The sequence below is a fragment of the Culex pipiens genome, chromosome 3 (genome assembly GCF_016801865.2).
Source record: "Culex pipiens pallens isolate TS chromosome 3, TS_CPP_V2, whole genome shotgun sequence".
Classification (NCBI taxonomy): Eukaryota; Metazoa; Arthropoda; class Insecta; order Diptera; family Culicidae; genus Culex; species Culex pipiens.
In genome coordinates this window covers 33,877,640-33,892,773 of record NC_068939.1, presented here as the reverse complement: position 1 = coordinate 33,892,773, position 15,134 = coordinate 33,877,640, and the positions used below count along the sequence as shown (strand labels likewise).

The 15,134-nt window shown below is 32.3% G+C and overlaps 1 protein-coding gene across 1 annotated transcript in view; it reads left to right on the top strand.

Moving 5' to 3' along the window:
- Positions 1–15,134, top strand: part of LOC128093352 (uncharacterized) — a 72,309-nt gene that overhangs the window by 33,939 nt on the left and 23,236 nt on the right. Inside the window, exon 5 of the mRNA XM_052709863.1 lies at positions 12,213–12,282. Coding sequence (XP_052565823.1) covers positions 12,213–12,282 — 70 coding nt within the window. The remainder of the gene's footprint in view (positions 1–12,212; positions 12,283–15,134) is intronic.

Below are 15,134 nucleotides of genomic sequence, written 5' to 3'. Positions count from 1 at the left end.
AAGTTTTTCGTAGAACAAGAGTTGCTCAAAATAACCTCCTAAACACGGGAAAAATAAAAATTTTCGAAAAAAAAATTTGGGCAGTAGAGGGTTAACAAGCTTTGTAATTTCCAACAGAATCGGCCGATTTTATTTAATTATATCGATTTCGATTATCCGAAGTTAAATAATCCGAAGGTTTGTATGAGACTTCGGATAACCGATTCATGAATAAATAAATCGTATTCTTTTATTTTCCATTCTAGAAAAAATTGAATAGTTCAATGTTTCATTACCGCCATTTTGGTCACCATCTAGGATTAAAATAAATCAAAATCAATTAAGCGTAGTTTAGGGATCATACTTGAGGTAAAGAAAAAACTTTTTTTATGATTCGGTTTGATTTGGCTATGAAATCTGTTTGTAACTTTTTTACTCAAAGTAAAAACCAAATAAAAAAACAGGTTAAACCAGGCCTACGCAACCTCCTGAAAATAGTTCAATAATTGGCCCTTGAGACCCTTCACGAAAATTAATATTTTTATTTAATGCAATTGATACAACATTGTTTCTTTTACTTGGATTAAAATGTCCATTATTTCATAAATATTTTAAATGTATCTAAAAGATTGTAAATCTATTTTACAATTATAGCTATTTAGAATTATCTAAAAGTCAATACCTACATTGCAAATTCCAAGCTATTTAAAGTTAAAGAATCTTTGTACATTTGGTTCTCTCAAGTTTATTGTCTATTTATTATTATTTCAAAACATCTATATTATCATTGTTAATCAAAATGAACAAAACAAACTTCTTAAAATTATATGAAAACCTATAAATACCCATTGAAGTAGATTTTTTCATCAAAAATTTCAGAAATATGTATTTTTTACACCTTTTTTAACCCTTATTCTTTGGATAAATTAATCTCTTATTATCACGAGAACAAACACTGAAAAAAATCAAAATTGAAACATGATTTTTTATGATTTTGGATTTGATTAAACTTAAAAAAAAATCAAAAAAGATTTTGTTCTGAATGTTCTTGAAACATGTTTGTTGTGTCAAGAGCATTTTTACATTTCAATGTCTTGAATAATATAAAACTGATATTTTTCATGGACAAAAGTATGAAAATAAAAAAACAATACAAAAATTACAGTTTTTTATATCATTTCATACTATATTTATAAATGAACTTTACAAGTCGTGTTAAAAATGAGTATTGATTTTTTTCATTCTTCAGAGTTCTTTGCCACTTTATATATTGAAAATAAAAATTGAGAAAGCTTAAAAATGTAACATATGAACCCTTTACACTTCTTTCCGCATTTAAAAGTTGCCATGTATTTTTTTTTGTATTTTAGTTACGAAAAATTATAATTCAAAATGATCCGGCCCACCATTGCTTCCGGTAAACCAAATTTTGCTCGCAGGGCTATAGGATTGGGCACCATAAACCATCGAATTTATTACCTTATTAGTTTTTGTTTCTTTATAACGCTTATTTCAATGATATGATTAATAATTTGGCAAAGGATTAATTCAGAATATCTCAAATTAAGATGTTCTATTTCAAGTAAGGATACTGACTGAAAATTCATTTGAAGCAAAATTGATCAGAGCTGTGTCAAATTACTTTTCGATCCCGTATACCATGAGCAGGTCAGTCAACATTTCACCCAAAATCGTGACAGTCTCGAGGCGTCACCAGCCCGGGTGGAGTCCCCGGACAACCACTAACTAAGTGCAACAGTTTGATTTATGCAAATCTGTGCAGCGCACGCAGCCCCCCTGTCTAGGGTCTACGAGACCCATCAGGCCTGTCCAACAGCACACGGCTTCGGACGTTCGTACCAGAACGTTCTTCCTCCCTGGATGCACTTTTTGTTTTCCCTTCTCCAACCACAGTTAAAAGGTACCAATTTTATTTGCAGTTAGAGTCCGGAACGAAGAAAAAGGTGACGAGCGCGCACTGATTGTGGAAACCGTTAGAAAAGTAAGAAAAGAAGGTAAAAAACCGATGACCGTCCCTTGCCCCGTGGCCAAAGTGGGAGGGGAGAAGGAAAATTTGGTTCTGCTTTGTTTTGATTTTTCTTTTTTTCCATCCACCGGTTCGGTTCGCCTGATGCGACCTGTGACGACGTCGTGGATTAGGCCCCCCCCCCCCCTAACGGGGAAATTACGCATTTTTTTTAAATTTTAGTCGTTTTTTTCAATATTTAGAGGGATATATTTCTATATATTTGAACGAAGTTTTGTTAATAAAATCACCAATATTTCAATAATTTCGATAATTAGAACTAAACCAACACAGCAAAACATCCGATGGTAAAATCGCCTGTAAGAGCACATCACCATTGTGAAAAAAGTCTTAATATTACACATTGCATGTACAATTTTTGTAAACACAAAAAAAAAGTTTAAACCGACGGTATTCAAACCCAGCACCAAAAATAAGAACTGGCGCCTCAGCCCGCTCGGTCATCAAACCGATAGAGAATGTTAAGGATAAACGCATATACACAGAAAAAAATCAATTCCCGTAATCGTGAATTAAGTTCACGAATGTGAGATCCACGAAGGAATTTATTCATGAGTATGGTGCATTTGCACCATAAACGTGAATATATTCCTTCGTGGTTCTCATAATCGTGAACTGACTTCACGGTTTCGAGAATTGATTTTTTTCTGTGTATGAGAATGACATTTCAATCAGGTAGGTTTTTCATACTAATGAACTACATAATTCAGGGTGTAATATTATATAAAATTTAATAAAATAATGCATATTTATATAAACCTTGGCCTTTTAAACGCAGCTAGATAACAACTTTTTTTTGCTGTTAAGCTTGAGTCAAATTATGAAGTCATTTGAGCGCTAAACAATGTTGACAAAAAAATTAGCCGATGCGCGATTTCATAATTTCATTTCGACCAGGGCTGCGGAGTCGGGTCATATTTTAAGCGACTCCGACTCCGACTCCGGCTTTCTGGGATTAGACGACTCCGACTCCGACTCCGGCTCCGGCTTTCAGATCCAACTGACTCCGACTCTGACTCCAACTCCGGCCCACCAACTCTAGCCGACTCCGACTCCGACTCCGGCTCCGGCTTTCAAAAAATGGTTGGCTCCGACTCCGATTCCGACTCTACATATTTCCAAATATTTCAAAAGTTAGTTTACTTTTTTTTCGAAAACATTGATAAAAGGATTATTTAAAAACTCTTTAAGTGGAAAAAACCGGGAAAAAGTTTCGAGTTTTACAAGTTTTAGACGTTATTGAAACAGAAATAAAAACCGCCAGTTTTGAAGGCATTTTCAGAAGAACAATTTGGTAAGTAAATTTGGATTTATTTACTTAACCTCAAATTTTCATCAAATTGATTAAAAGCTGAAATATTAAATTGTTATTTTTTCAATGATCATAAAAAGAAAGCTTTAAGTTGACATTTATAAGAGGCACAGTGACTATCATAGTCACCTTGTATTTTCAAATAACAATTTGAAACGAAACAATTTTCTAAACTTCATTGAAATTTTTAAGACGTACATGGACATCACGCCAAGGCTGAAGAAGTTTATTATTACAACCCGAGCAGACGGAAATAACTTGGGAAGGTCAGTTATTGATATTGTGAGAAGATCGAAATATGTTATTGGGATGATCGGATTAGTTGTTAAAATAACAAAAATCAATAACAAAGATTTGTTCGAAGAATAACTTAAACTGTTATTATGTTGTTATTGCAATAACAAACCAATAACACAGAAGGAATCATGAAGGAATAACAAGATTTGTTATTTTGTGCGGAGAGGTGGAGCAGCATAATAACAAAAAATGTTATTGTACTGGTATGTCTCCATAACAAAAAAAGTTATTGTTTTGGTTTATTTGTAATTTGCAAATAAACCTGCAGTTGCCATAACTCCTCTGTACTAGTCAGGGCTGCAGAGTCGGGTACCTCCAAGCGACTTTGAATCCATACTTTGAAGACAACTCCGACTCTGGATGCAGGATATGACGTCAACGACGACTTTAGCTCTCCAAAAATACCCGACTTCACAGATTCCGATTCCAAGTAAAAGTTGCTGAAAATTAGATGAATCCGATGCAGTCTCCGAGGTCACACTCCAGCTCGAACTTCAACGTCAGCTCCGACTTCCTGGCTCTGTGAAAATAATAACAGTTTTTGTTATTCACACTTCAAAAATTCCCAATAAATAAATCAATTCCGTTAGGGAATATAACAAAATAAAAAAACAAGAACTCTCAAAAGTTAATTTATCGGATTAATTTTAGCTTGAAACCCCATTTCATGACCAAAATAATGATCCCGACGAAATTGGTAAAAATTATCCCATAGTTCTAGCCAATTTTAGCAAAGTCCCTTAGGGGGTATATCAAATAATTAAAAAAATCAACTTTCAAAATTTCAACTTTTTAGAATAATTTTAGCTTAAGGACCCCATTTCATGGCCAAAATAATGACCCTGACGAAATTGGTCAAAATTATCCCATAGTTCTAGCCAATTTTAACAAAGTCCCTTAGGGGGTATATCAAATAATTAAAAAAATCAACTTTCAAAATTTCAACTTTTTAGAATAATTTTAGCTTAAGGACCCCATTTCATGGCCAAAATAATGACCTCGACGAATTTGGTCAAAATTATCCCATAGTTCTAGCCAATTTTAACAAAGTCCCTTAGGGGGTATATCAAATAATTAAAAAAATCAACTTTCAAAATTTCAACTTTTTAGAATAATTTTAGCTTAAGGACCCCATTTCATGGCCAAAATAATGACCTCGACGAATTTGGTCAAAATTATCCCATAGTTCTAGCCAATTTTAACAAAGTCCCTTAGGGGGTATATCAAATAATTAAAAAAATCAACTTTCAAAATTTCAACTTTTTAGAATAATTTTAGCTTAAGGACCCCATTTTATGGCCAAAATAATGACCCCGACGAAATTGGTCAAAATTATCCCATAGTTCTAACCATTTTAAACAAAGTCCTTTAGGGGGTATATCAAATAATTAAAAAAATCAACTTTCAAAATTTCAACTTTTTAGAATAATTTTAGCTTAAGGACCCCATTTCATGGCCAAAATAATGACCCTGACGAAATTGGTCAAAATTATCCCATAGTTCTAGCCAATTTTAACAAAGTCCCTTAGGGGGTATATCAAATAATTAAAAAATCAACTTTCAAAATTTCAACTTTTTAGAATAATTTTAGCTTAAGGACCCCATTTCATGACCAAAATAATGACCCTGACGAAATTGGTCAAAATTATCCCATAGTTCTAGCCAATTTTAACAAAGTCCCTTAGGGGGTATATCAAATAATTAAAAAAATCAACTTTCAAAATTTCAACTTTTTAGAATAATTTTAGCTTAAGGACCCCATTTCATGGCCAAAATAATGACCTCGACGAATTTGGTCAAAATTATCCCATAGTTCTAGCCAATTTTAACAAAGTCCCTTAGGGGGTATATCAAATAATTAAAAAAATCAACTTTCAAAATTTCAACTTTTTAGAATAATTTTAGCTTAAGGACCCCATTTTATGGCCAAAATAATGACCCCGACGAAATTGGTCAAAATTATCCCATAGTTCTAACCATTTTAAACAAAGTCCTTTAGGGGGTATATCAAATAATTAAAAAAATCAACTTTCAAAATTTCAACTTTTTAGAATAATTTTAGCTTAAGGACCCCATTTCATGGCCAAAATAATGACCCTGACGAAATTGGTCAAAATTATCCCATAGTTCTAGCCAATTTTAACAAAGTCCCTTAGGGGGTATATCAAATAATTAAAAAATCAACTTTCAAAATTTCAACTTTTTAGAATAATTTTAGCTTAAGGACCCCATTTCATGACCAAAATAATGACCCTGACGAAATTGGTCAAAATTATCCCATAGTTCTAGCCAATTTTAACAAAGTCCCTTAGGGGGTATATCAAATAATTAAAAAAATCAACTTTCAAAATTTCAACTTTTTAGAATAATTTTAGCTTAAGGACCCCATTTCATGGCCAAAATAATGACCCTGACGAAATTGGTCAAAATTATCCCATAGTTCTAGCCAATTTTAACAAAGTCCCTTAGGGGGTATATCAAATAATAAAAAAAAATCAACTTTCAAAATTTCAACTTTTTAGAATAATTTTAGCTTAAGGACCCCATTTCATGGCCAAAATAATGACCCCGACGAAATTGGTAAAAATTATCCCATAGTTCTAGCCAATTTTAGCAATGTCCCTTAGGGGGTATATCAAATAATTTAAAAATTCAACTTCCAAAAATTCAACTTTTTAGAATAATTTTAGCTTAAGGACCCCATTTCAAAAGCTTGACCCCATCGGGGTCAAAATATTGACCCCGACGAAATTAGACAAAATTATCCCAAAGATCTAAACATATTTAACAAAAGAAAAAATAATAACAGATTGTGTTATGGACACTTAGAAACTTTTCCATTTGTGCGATTTGTGGTAATTTTATTTCTAAGTCAGTATACCGAACGAATAACAAATTTTGTTATTAGGAGAGTTTTTGAAATGTATAACATTTCCTCTTATTGGCGTGTTATTAAACATTTTCAATATAATATCACTTCAATACCAAATTTTGTTATTTTATCAGAAACTGTTATTATTTTTTCTTCTTGAAGTTGAACTTCAGGTTAAAATAATAACACTTTTTGTTATTTTAACAGGATTTGTTATTGAAATATTATCAATTTTGTTATTACCGTCTGCCCGGGAAGTCAATGTATCTAAGAAAATCTTCGTGGTAAGAACACTTATGGAGTCCTTTAAGGTTCCGTGGCCTAGAAAATATTTTTCCTCAGAATTTTAAAAGGAGGTGCGCGATACTTCTTGCATCTTCTCCTAAAACGAAGCTTTATGAATGGTCATGTGTCTCCATGAAAATATATGAAAAAACTTAGAATTGAATTAAAACAAAAATCCACAGGATGAATAATTTTTAATTAATCTGTATTATAACAAATACTAAAAAATTAAAAATAAACATAATTTTTGTTGAATTTTAAGATAACACCGACTCCGACTCCAACTCCGGGTAATCAGAAATTTTCGGCTCCGACTCTGACTCCGACTCTAGCTCATAAAATTTAGCCGACTCCGGCTCCGACGCCGACTCCAGCTGTTCGAGTTTTTACGACTCCGACTCCGACTCCACAGCCCTGATTTCGACAATATATTACCTAGAAGAACATGAAAGGAAAAATGTTTTATCATCTTTTTATATAATTTGAATCATGCAATAATATATTATTATATTACAAGAACTTGTACACAGCAAATTAAAGGATTTTTTTAAATGAAACATTTTAATCATAAATTTACAATCAGATCATTAACAGTATTTAAAAAAAAACGTCACTAAATTGAAAATTAGTAAAATTTTAGTTACAAAAAAATAATAATCATTCAAAAATCTTTTTTTACGCTATTTCATAGTACTACTGCTATAAATTTATTACACACACACACTCACTGCAAAAACAAAAGTTTTGAAAAAAGTTACGTTGTTTGCTAAAGACATGTCAGGCCGTTGCAAATATTTTTCAAAGTTTGTGTCACCCCTGCTTTAAATAAGGTCCTAAAATCAAGGGCAAGAAAAAAACTTTTTCACGCAGATGTGTTCCAAATTTATAAGGCCGTTGTAAACATATTTAAAAGTGTCTGTTGCCCTCACACTTATCTTCAAAATTTACCCAAAAAAAAAATATTTTCACGAAAAACTTCAAAATTTTAATGAAATTACGTTAAATGTACCCAATATACTAAGCTTTCAAATCAAATATATAAGAAAAATTAGGTAAAATTGTTCAAAAGTCAGAATTTTTCCTAAAATCGTTTAAAATTAGTTGGGTATGTAAAATTATCGATTTATATTGCATTTTAAACTCAATTCGAAGGACGAATCAAAAGTTTTCACTCTTAGATGAAATAATCAAAAATACAAATTATTTATTATTTACAAACTTATTTTACTTTTTCCTTGTGGAAAATTGACCAAAGAATACGATTTCGTTTTCCGATTCAAAATCATGTTCATTGAAAATACATGACACTTTGAGAAGATTAAAATAATGCTACTCATCAACAGTTTCTTAATTGTAGTTAACTAACTTTTTTAAACTTTTCAAAATTGTATGAAAAATTCTTATTGAGGTACTTTGCTTTGAACACTTCTCTACCACGGTCAATATGATTCCATACCACTCCGTACGAATTTAATTTGTACTCTTCATTTTGCGGAAAAATCTTTGTCAGGCTATCTAAGTCACCCCTTTTCACGGTACAACGTTCACAAAAATCGTTTAGAACTCGTTATATCATATTTTGTTCTAAAATGCGTTTCATTGATTTGACTTTGTTAATTTTAAGTGAACCGCTCTTAGTACATCCAAATCTCATTTTTTTCAAGATTTTGTTGAAAATTGATTTATAATGAAAAAAAAACTTAATACTCGTAGGCTCGTAATTTAAATTTTTATATTTTATTTTATATTGTTCAAAAACTAAATGGTTGTACCACCTTTCCATCACATGATATCGATAAGTGGACCTCGTATTATTGATCAGTTTAATGACATTACACCTCAAGGGGTTTCCAGCATCGTGTCAGACTGGTCACTAATCCGGAATTACTTGGAATTTGAGCAAGTAATTCTGTAATTCCAGATTTACTGAGTAATTCCAGAGTAATCCTGGTAATTCTTAATAATCCCAGTAATCCTGGTAATTCCATCATTCTTTTTTTGTGAAAACATACTTCGGAAAATGAAAAAAAAAAGAAAACAACTGTTGAAAAATAATTTCGATAAACCTATTGCCTATTAATTTTCATCTAAGAAACCAGCTAGTACGGGATCATTCGGATTTTGAGTAAGTAATTCATTAATTCCAGAATTATTTCGCAATTCTGCAGTAATTCCTGTAATTCTGGAATTACCTAGTAATTCCGTAGTAATTCGTGTAATTCCATAGTTACTCAGTAATTCGTGCATTTCCCATCAATTCAACTCAGAAAAAAAGTTGAATTTTGGAATGTTGAAAATTTGGTAGGTTGAATATTACCCTTTTTTTTGAGAAATATTACATTAAAAATGTGTAAAAATGTGAACCTGATGAATATTTCTCAAAACCGATGAAAATTCATCATTTTCTGAGGTAAAATTAATCATTTTTTTATGACGCAAGATCTGTCATCATTTCCTGATGAATGTTACAATATTTTTTTTCTGTGAAGTAACTACTAGTAATTCTTTAAAGGTAAATCGGTAGAATGCATTTTGCTTTTCCTTGATGCCTTTTATGGTTGTAAGAAGTACAGAGCGGATTGGGAATGTCCGCAAATTCGGATGTTCTCTAATTCAAATGTATTCGGATGAAAATGCACTCAAACGTCAAAATAAGTTGTCAAATGTCAAAATAAGTTGTCAAACTGATGTTGATATTCACCCCATTATTCGATGATTTCCAAGTCCAATTTTCCCGGGATCATACTATTAGCTCAATATTATTAATACCAATCTTAACAAGGATAGCACTTTTATATAGTTTTAAAGCCAAAATCGCCAAAATCAGTTGTCAAACTGATGTTGATGTTTACCCAATTGTTCGATGATTTCGAAGCAGGACGTCAAATTATCCCAGGTTTTAACGAGTTGTTCCTTTTAATTCCGCTATATAAAAGGAACAACTCGTCTCTTTGTATTCACAGTAATGCATTCTGCTAAAACGCTCAACCAAACCACAACCAGGTTTTAAGTTTCCGGGAAAACGGGGAAAATATTTAAATATTCCCGGGAAGTTTTTGAAAAAGTCATCTATGTTTCCTTTATATTTGTTATGTTTTTCAAGCTTTAAATTTATAGAATAAGCTCAATACTATTAATACCAATCTAAACAAGGATAGCAGTTTTTAGATAACTTAAACAAATTTTTGTTGTTCTTTGTTGTGCTTTGAATTTTAAATGCACCACATTTCTAATTCAAATTAAATAAGTATCTTATTTTTTTTTTATTTATTTATATATGACATGACTAAAACTGCTTAAAAAATTGGTTTAAGATGGCTAAAAAACAAAAATGACTACAAATAAAATGATACCAATTAATGAAAAAATTTAGAAAAGTTTAAACTTTTAAATTGTAATACTAATGTAATTCCCAGATCAAATAATGTTTTTTGTTTGATTCTGGTAATTCCCCGTACAACATATAAAAATCCCGGGAATTTTGTGCTGAGAATTCTCGGGTTGGACGCACTATTGCCAAGCACATGGTTTTGTGCGTTTGACAGCTGTCATTCGATCCAATTCCAAAGATTTTTCTCAATATGCTGGAAGCTAGGCAATAATTCCAAGTTATTTTTATAAATTTGAGCAATTCTGCGTGGTTTCTGGAAATCCGAAGTAATTCTCGGAAATCATAGTAATTCGTGACATATTGCCTGTAATCCTGGTAATTCCATTTAGACTGGTCAGTAATCCTTGATGCTGGAAACCTCTTGTTACACCTTAGACGAAAATCACGAAAATCGCAGGGGCGCAGATGGTGCCATTATTTATTTTAAAAGAATAGTTGTAACATGAAGAAAGTACATGCATCGATACGCAGTATGGTAGCTCAAACAAATTCAGAAAAATAACTAGAAATAAGAATTTCAATATAGACCAACTACGTTGAGTACGGCCGACCCCCTGTTTTGTCCAGCCCCACCGCCTCAAGAACATCCAAGTGCTAATCAAATAGACAAATAAATAAAGCCTTGCTAGTCGATTACTCTATGGGCCGACGTCCAACGAGCGAAGGGTGGTGCCCAGAGGACAATCCCTGCAAAACGAGAGGGAGCCAGGGGAGCCAGGGGTGGCCTTTGGAATGGCGTGAAGTCACGAGCTTACCGCGGTCTGTCGGCTCTTCTTCCCGAGGGCCAAGGGCTGCGTCGTGTCTGCGGTGCGGCTCCGGAGGGCTTCGCGGAACTATGACGGTGGCCACCATGCCTCCCCCCTCCTTGTCCAAGTAAGAACTGCCACGGAACGCATGTTTATCCAAATCGCAACGTGAGCGCAACAGGCGTGAAATTACCATTCTTTGGGTGGCTTCCGGGTGTTTAGGGTTGGTGGTGAAAGGAGGGAGGGGGACACAGTGGGGAAGTGGGCCAGTGCGTTACCAGACAGATTGTAGTGCTGGTGTGCGTGTTGATCAAACCAATATTGGTAGGTGAATCGTTCTGAAACCATGACGAAAATAGAACAAAGCAATTTCAATATTTTTTTTGTTAATCACAATAAAATATGATTCAAAGTACAGTGTTTTAGTTGTTTACAAATCTCAAAAAACAAACAATACTATGGTACATCCGACAAACCATGTGCTTTTGAGTTCTGTTTGAGAGTGAGTTACAATTTTGTGGCTCTCATTCTCTTAGTTTTAGGCTTGTCGTAAATATATGATAAATTGATTCGTTAAGACAACTGATTTATAAAAAATCGAGTAAAAAAATCTTAATAATTCAAACAGTTCACAATAAAAAAATTAATGAAAAAAACCTTTGTCTGTATAAAAACGAGACACTAAAACACTGACAAATTAAAACACTTTAATTTCAGATCAATGAATAAGTTGCATAGAATTTCAGTATATTTTTAAAGTGTACTTTTATTGTATTACATGTTAATTTTAATGATAAAAAAATGAATGGTATTTTACTTCTGAAGAGTTTTCCCATACTTCAATTAGTTTTAGTAGGCTTCATCCATAAAGTAGTCACGCTAAAATCAGCCAAAATTTACCCCCCTTCCCCCCTTTGTCACGTTTTTCCTATACTTATAACATGCAATGTCACACTTGCTCAGACCCCCCCCCCCCCTAGAGCGTGACATACTTTATGGATGACGCAGTATTTTTTTTTTGAAAATTTATAGAAGCATTTTTAGTTAAATCAAAATGTACTATTTCTTACGTCTGTTCACTATTTCATAATGTGTTTATTACCGCTCGACTAAACAAAATAAAGTGAGTGACTAAACCTAAACAAAACACAACATCCAACCACTCAGAGAACACCACAACCATGCTTCTCTCACCCTTCAGCTCTCCGTAAAAATATCGCAAAATTACCTCCCGGAGAGTTGTTGCGAATTCTCTCGTGTGCCACACTCACAAAAAAAAAAAGAAACAGCAAGATCCCATCGCCGAGACGATGACGATGATAGTGCCGATGATGACGATACCACACGTAAAGCGTATGTTTTCATAATCTGTGACCCCCGCTGGCACCCCCACCTCGTCGTTGGTTCCCTCTCTTCAACCCTCCGGAGGTATGATCAGTGTCTGGTAGCATAAGAAGAGTGTTTGAGCATAGCGCGCGATATGACTTAGATTTTTTTTTTGTTTTGACTAACGCTGACTTTCGACGTTACATTTGTTTCAAACTTTGTTTGTTGATTTATTTTTCGCTTTTATAGAATTATGGAGTGATTAAAAAAAAAACGCAATTGATTCGTTTATTTTCTAATCAATATTGTGTTTGAAAGTTAATAAATAAAATCTCGTTGAAAATAAACGAATAGTACAAAAGTAGAGTAGTAGTAGAAAATTTCATAAATTTGATTATTTAATAAATTCAAAATACATAATTCTTTAAGCAATGCCAATATCACTCAGAAAATACGGTGCACGTGAGTGAAAAGTAAGTCAGAAGTTTAAACGATCATTATTGGCTTTGTGATGAAGTGGTTTGTGAAATCATCAGCAATTTAACTATATTAATATGATGTCAGATATACCAAATGCATATTCTCCATATTCTATCACCATCATTTTGACCATCATCTTGGATTTAAAGCAGGGGTGCCCAACCTTATGGCCCTGCGGGCCAGATCTGATTTTTCTGAAGGCAGTGGCGGGCCAGATCTAATGTTTGATAATAGTGGAAAAAGTAAACTATATTTTTTTTCATAAAATTAATAAATAAATCATAAAATAAACAAATAAATAAACAAGTGTTGCAAATATGATTAATATATCTTGATTTTAAGAAAGATAAATCCAGTTAATTAAATTTATTTTTAATTTGTTTTGTTTAGAATTGTATTGAAATTGGTTTTGTCGATTGCAATCAAATATCCTGATATCATTTAGTTGAAAAAGTTCAGATTTCATTGGTCGTGGCAAGTTTTTTTATGCTTGATTTCCTTAACTCAAATATTTATTTAAATATCACAACTCAACATTTTTGAAGTTTATGTCAGTTAACGCCTCAGTTTCGTCAAGGTATGATATATTTGGGATCCCTGAACACGCTCCAATCAACAGAGTTGATTTTTTTGTGAATTCTCTGCAAATAAATAAAATTGTAAATTTGAGTGTAAATGATATGGAATCATTTTGAACAACCATGCGTTCCCTTATACAAGCAACCATGCGCACCCCCTTATTTTTGCTATCCCAATAGATAAATGAAGGTGCATATGGTTGCTTAAGATAATACCATAGAATTGGTTCCCAAATTCATAATTTTATTTATAGGCAGGGAATCAACTAGAATTTAATTCTGTCAATTGGAGCGTGTTCAGGAAACACAAATCTATCATACCTTGACGAAACTGAGGCGTTAACTGACATCAACTTAAAAAATGTCGATTTTTATTATCAACGGGGCATGATAAAATTTATTGAAACGAAATTTGGATTCAAATCTTCAGTGCAAAAAAAAAAACACACACACACACTTTTTGCATTGTTTTGCACATTTACTCAAATATTTAAAATGATTGTAAACACACAAAACAATAGAAAATCATGGAAAATTATAAGTTTAATTGATTCCAATTAGTTATTCTTCAAACATCTCTAAATATTAAAGTTTATGAAAAAATATATTTTTTGTTCCCTGATTTTTTGACTCGATATGAGACATTTAAAAAATTTTGAAAATCTGTTTAAACAATCATTTATGGGTTTTCGTTAACTGATTTATAAAAAAACAATTTTCATCAAGTTCTTCAAAAAAGTAAATTAAACATACACACAGTAAACACAGTAAAAACTGGAAATAACATCCATGTTCTTTCATATATTTAACATTTTTACGAAATGGATAATTTCGTTTTCTTGCACCATTGTTCAGTTTAATAATTGATACTGGAACTATCAATAAAGATATCATAAAAATTAAATTCAAACATTATTTGAATTTGAATCAAAAAACATTTGAAAATATACAAAGGCAAAATCCAAATAATACGTTGAATTAGCAACATTTAATAGCAAAAGCAAAAAAAAAGAAACAAAATGTTTCAAATAAAATTTTTGTTATGGTTTTAAAAATATGATCTCAAGCTTATTTTTTTTAAATTTAGACACTCAATTTATTTTCATGAAATGCATTAAGGGCCGGTCATAGAACTATTTTGAAAAGTCGTCGCGGGCCGGATGAAAAGGCTTCACGTGCCGGATCCGGCCCGCGGGCTGTACGTTAGACAGGCCTGATTTCAAGTGTTCAAGTCACTTGAGAGTATTTTAGGCTAATATGCTAGCTCAACAATTTGAAACAAGAAAACATGTTTTTCTTTGAGATTTGATTATCGAACTGTTTTTTACGAGGACTTTGAAAAATCGTGTATGGAATGTACTGGGTTTTGGATACGCCCATTGCATTTGATTATCACAATAATTTGTTTAAAAAAGTTATTGTTTCTCTTATATGCCGTTGCAAATATTTTTTAAAGCTTATTTCGCCGCCCCCTACCCCGTCAGAATATTAAGCATGTTTGTGCTGGTTTTAGAATATTTAGTTTTTTTTTAATGAAATTCCTATGTACAGCGAGAAAAAAGTTTATTTGTATTTTTTTCCGTCAATACTTAGATTTTTAGGAATATGATTATTGAAAACAACTAAACAGGAGTTTATTCATATTTAAGGACTCTTTCCAAATGTTAAGACCATGGCTCGTGTTTTAGTTTTTTTTAGTTTTTTACATTTTTTTATTTTTATTTTTAAAACGGAATATATCCGGATTCAAGAGGTGGCCAAACCAAGGGGTTGGAAACTCTTAGAGCTATAATTATTATGTTACCCAGTATATCAAAATAT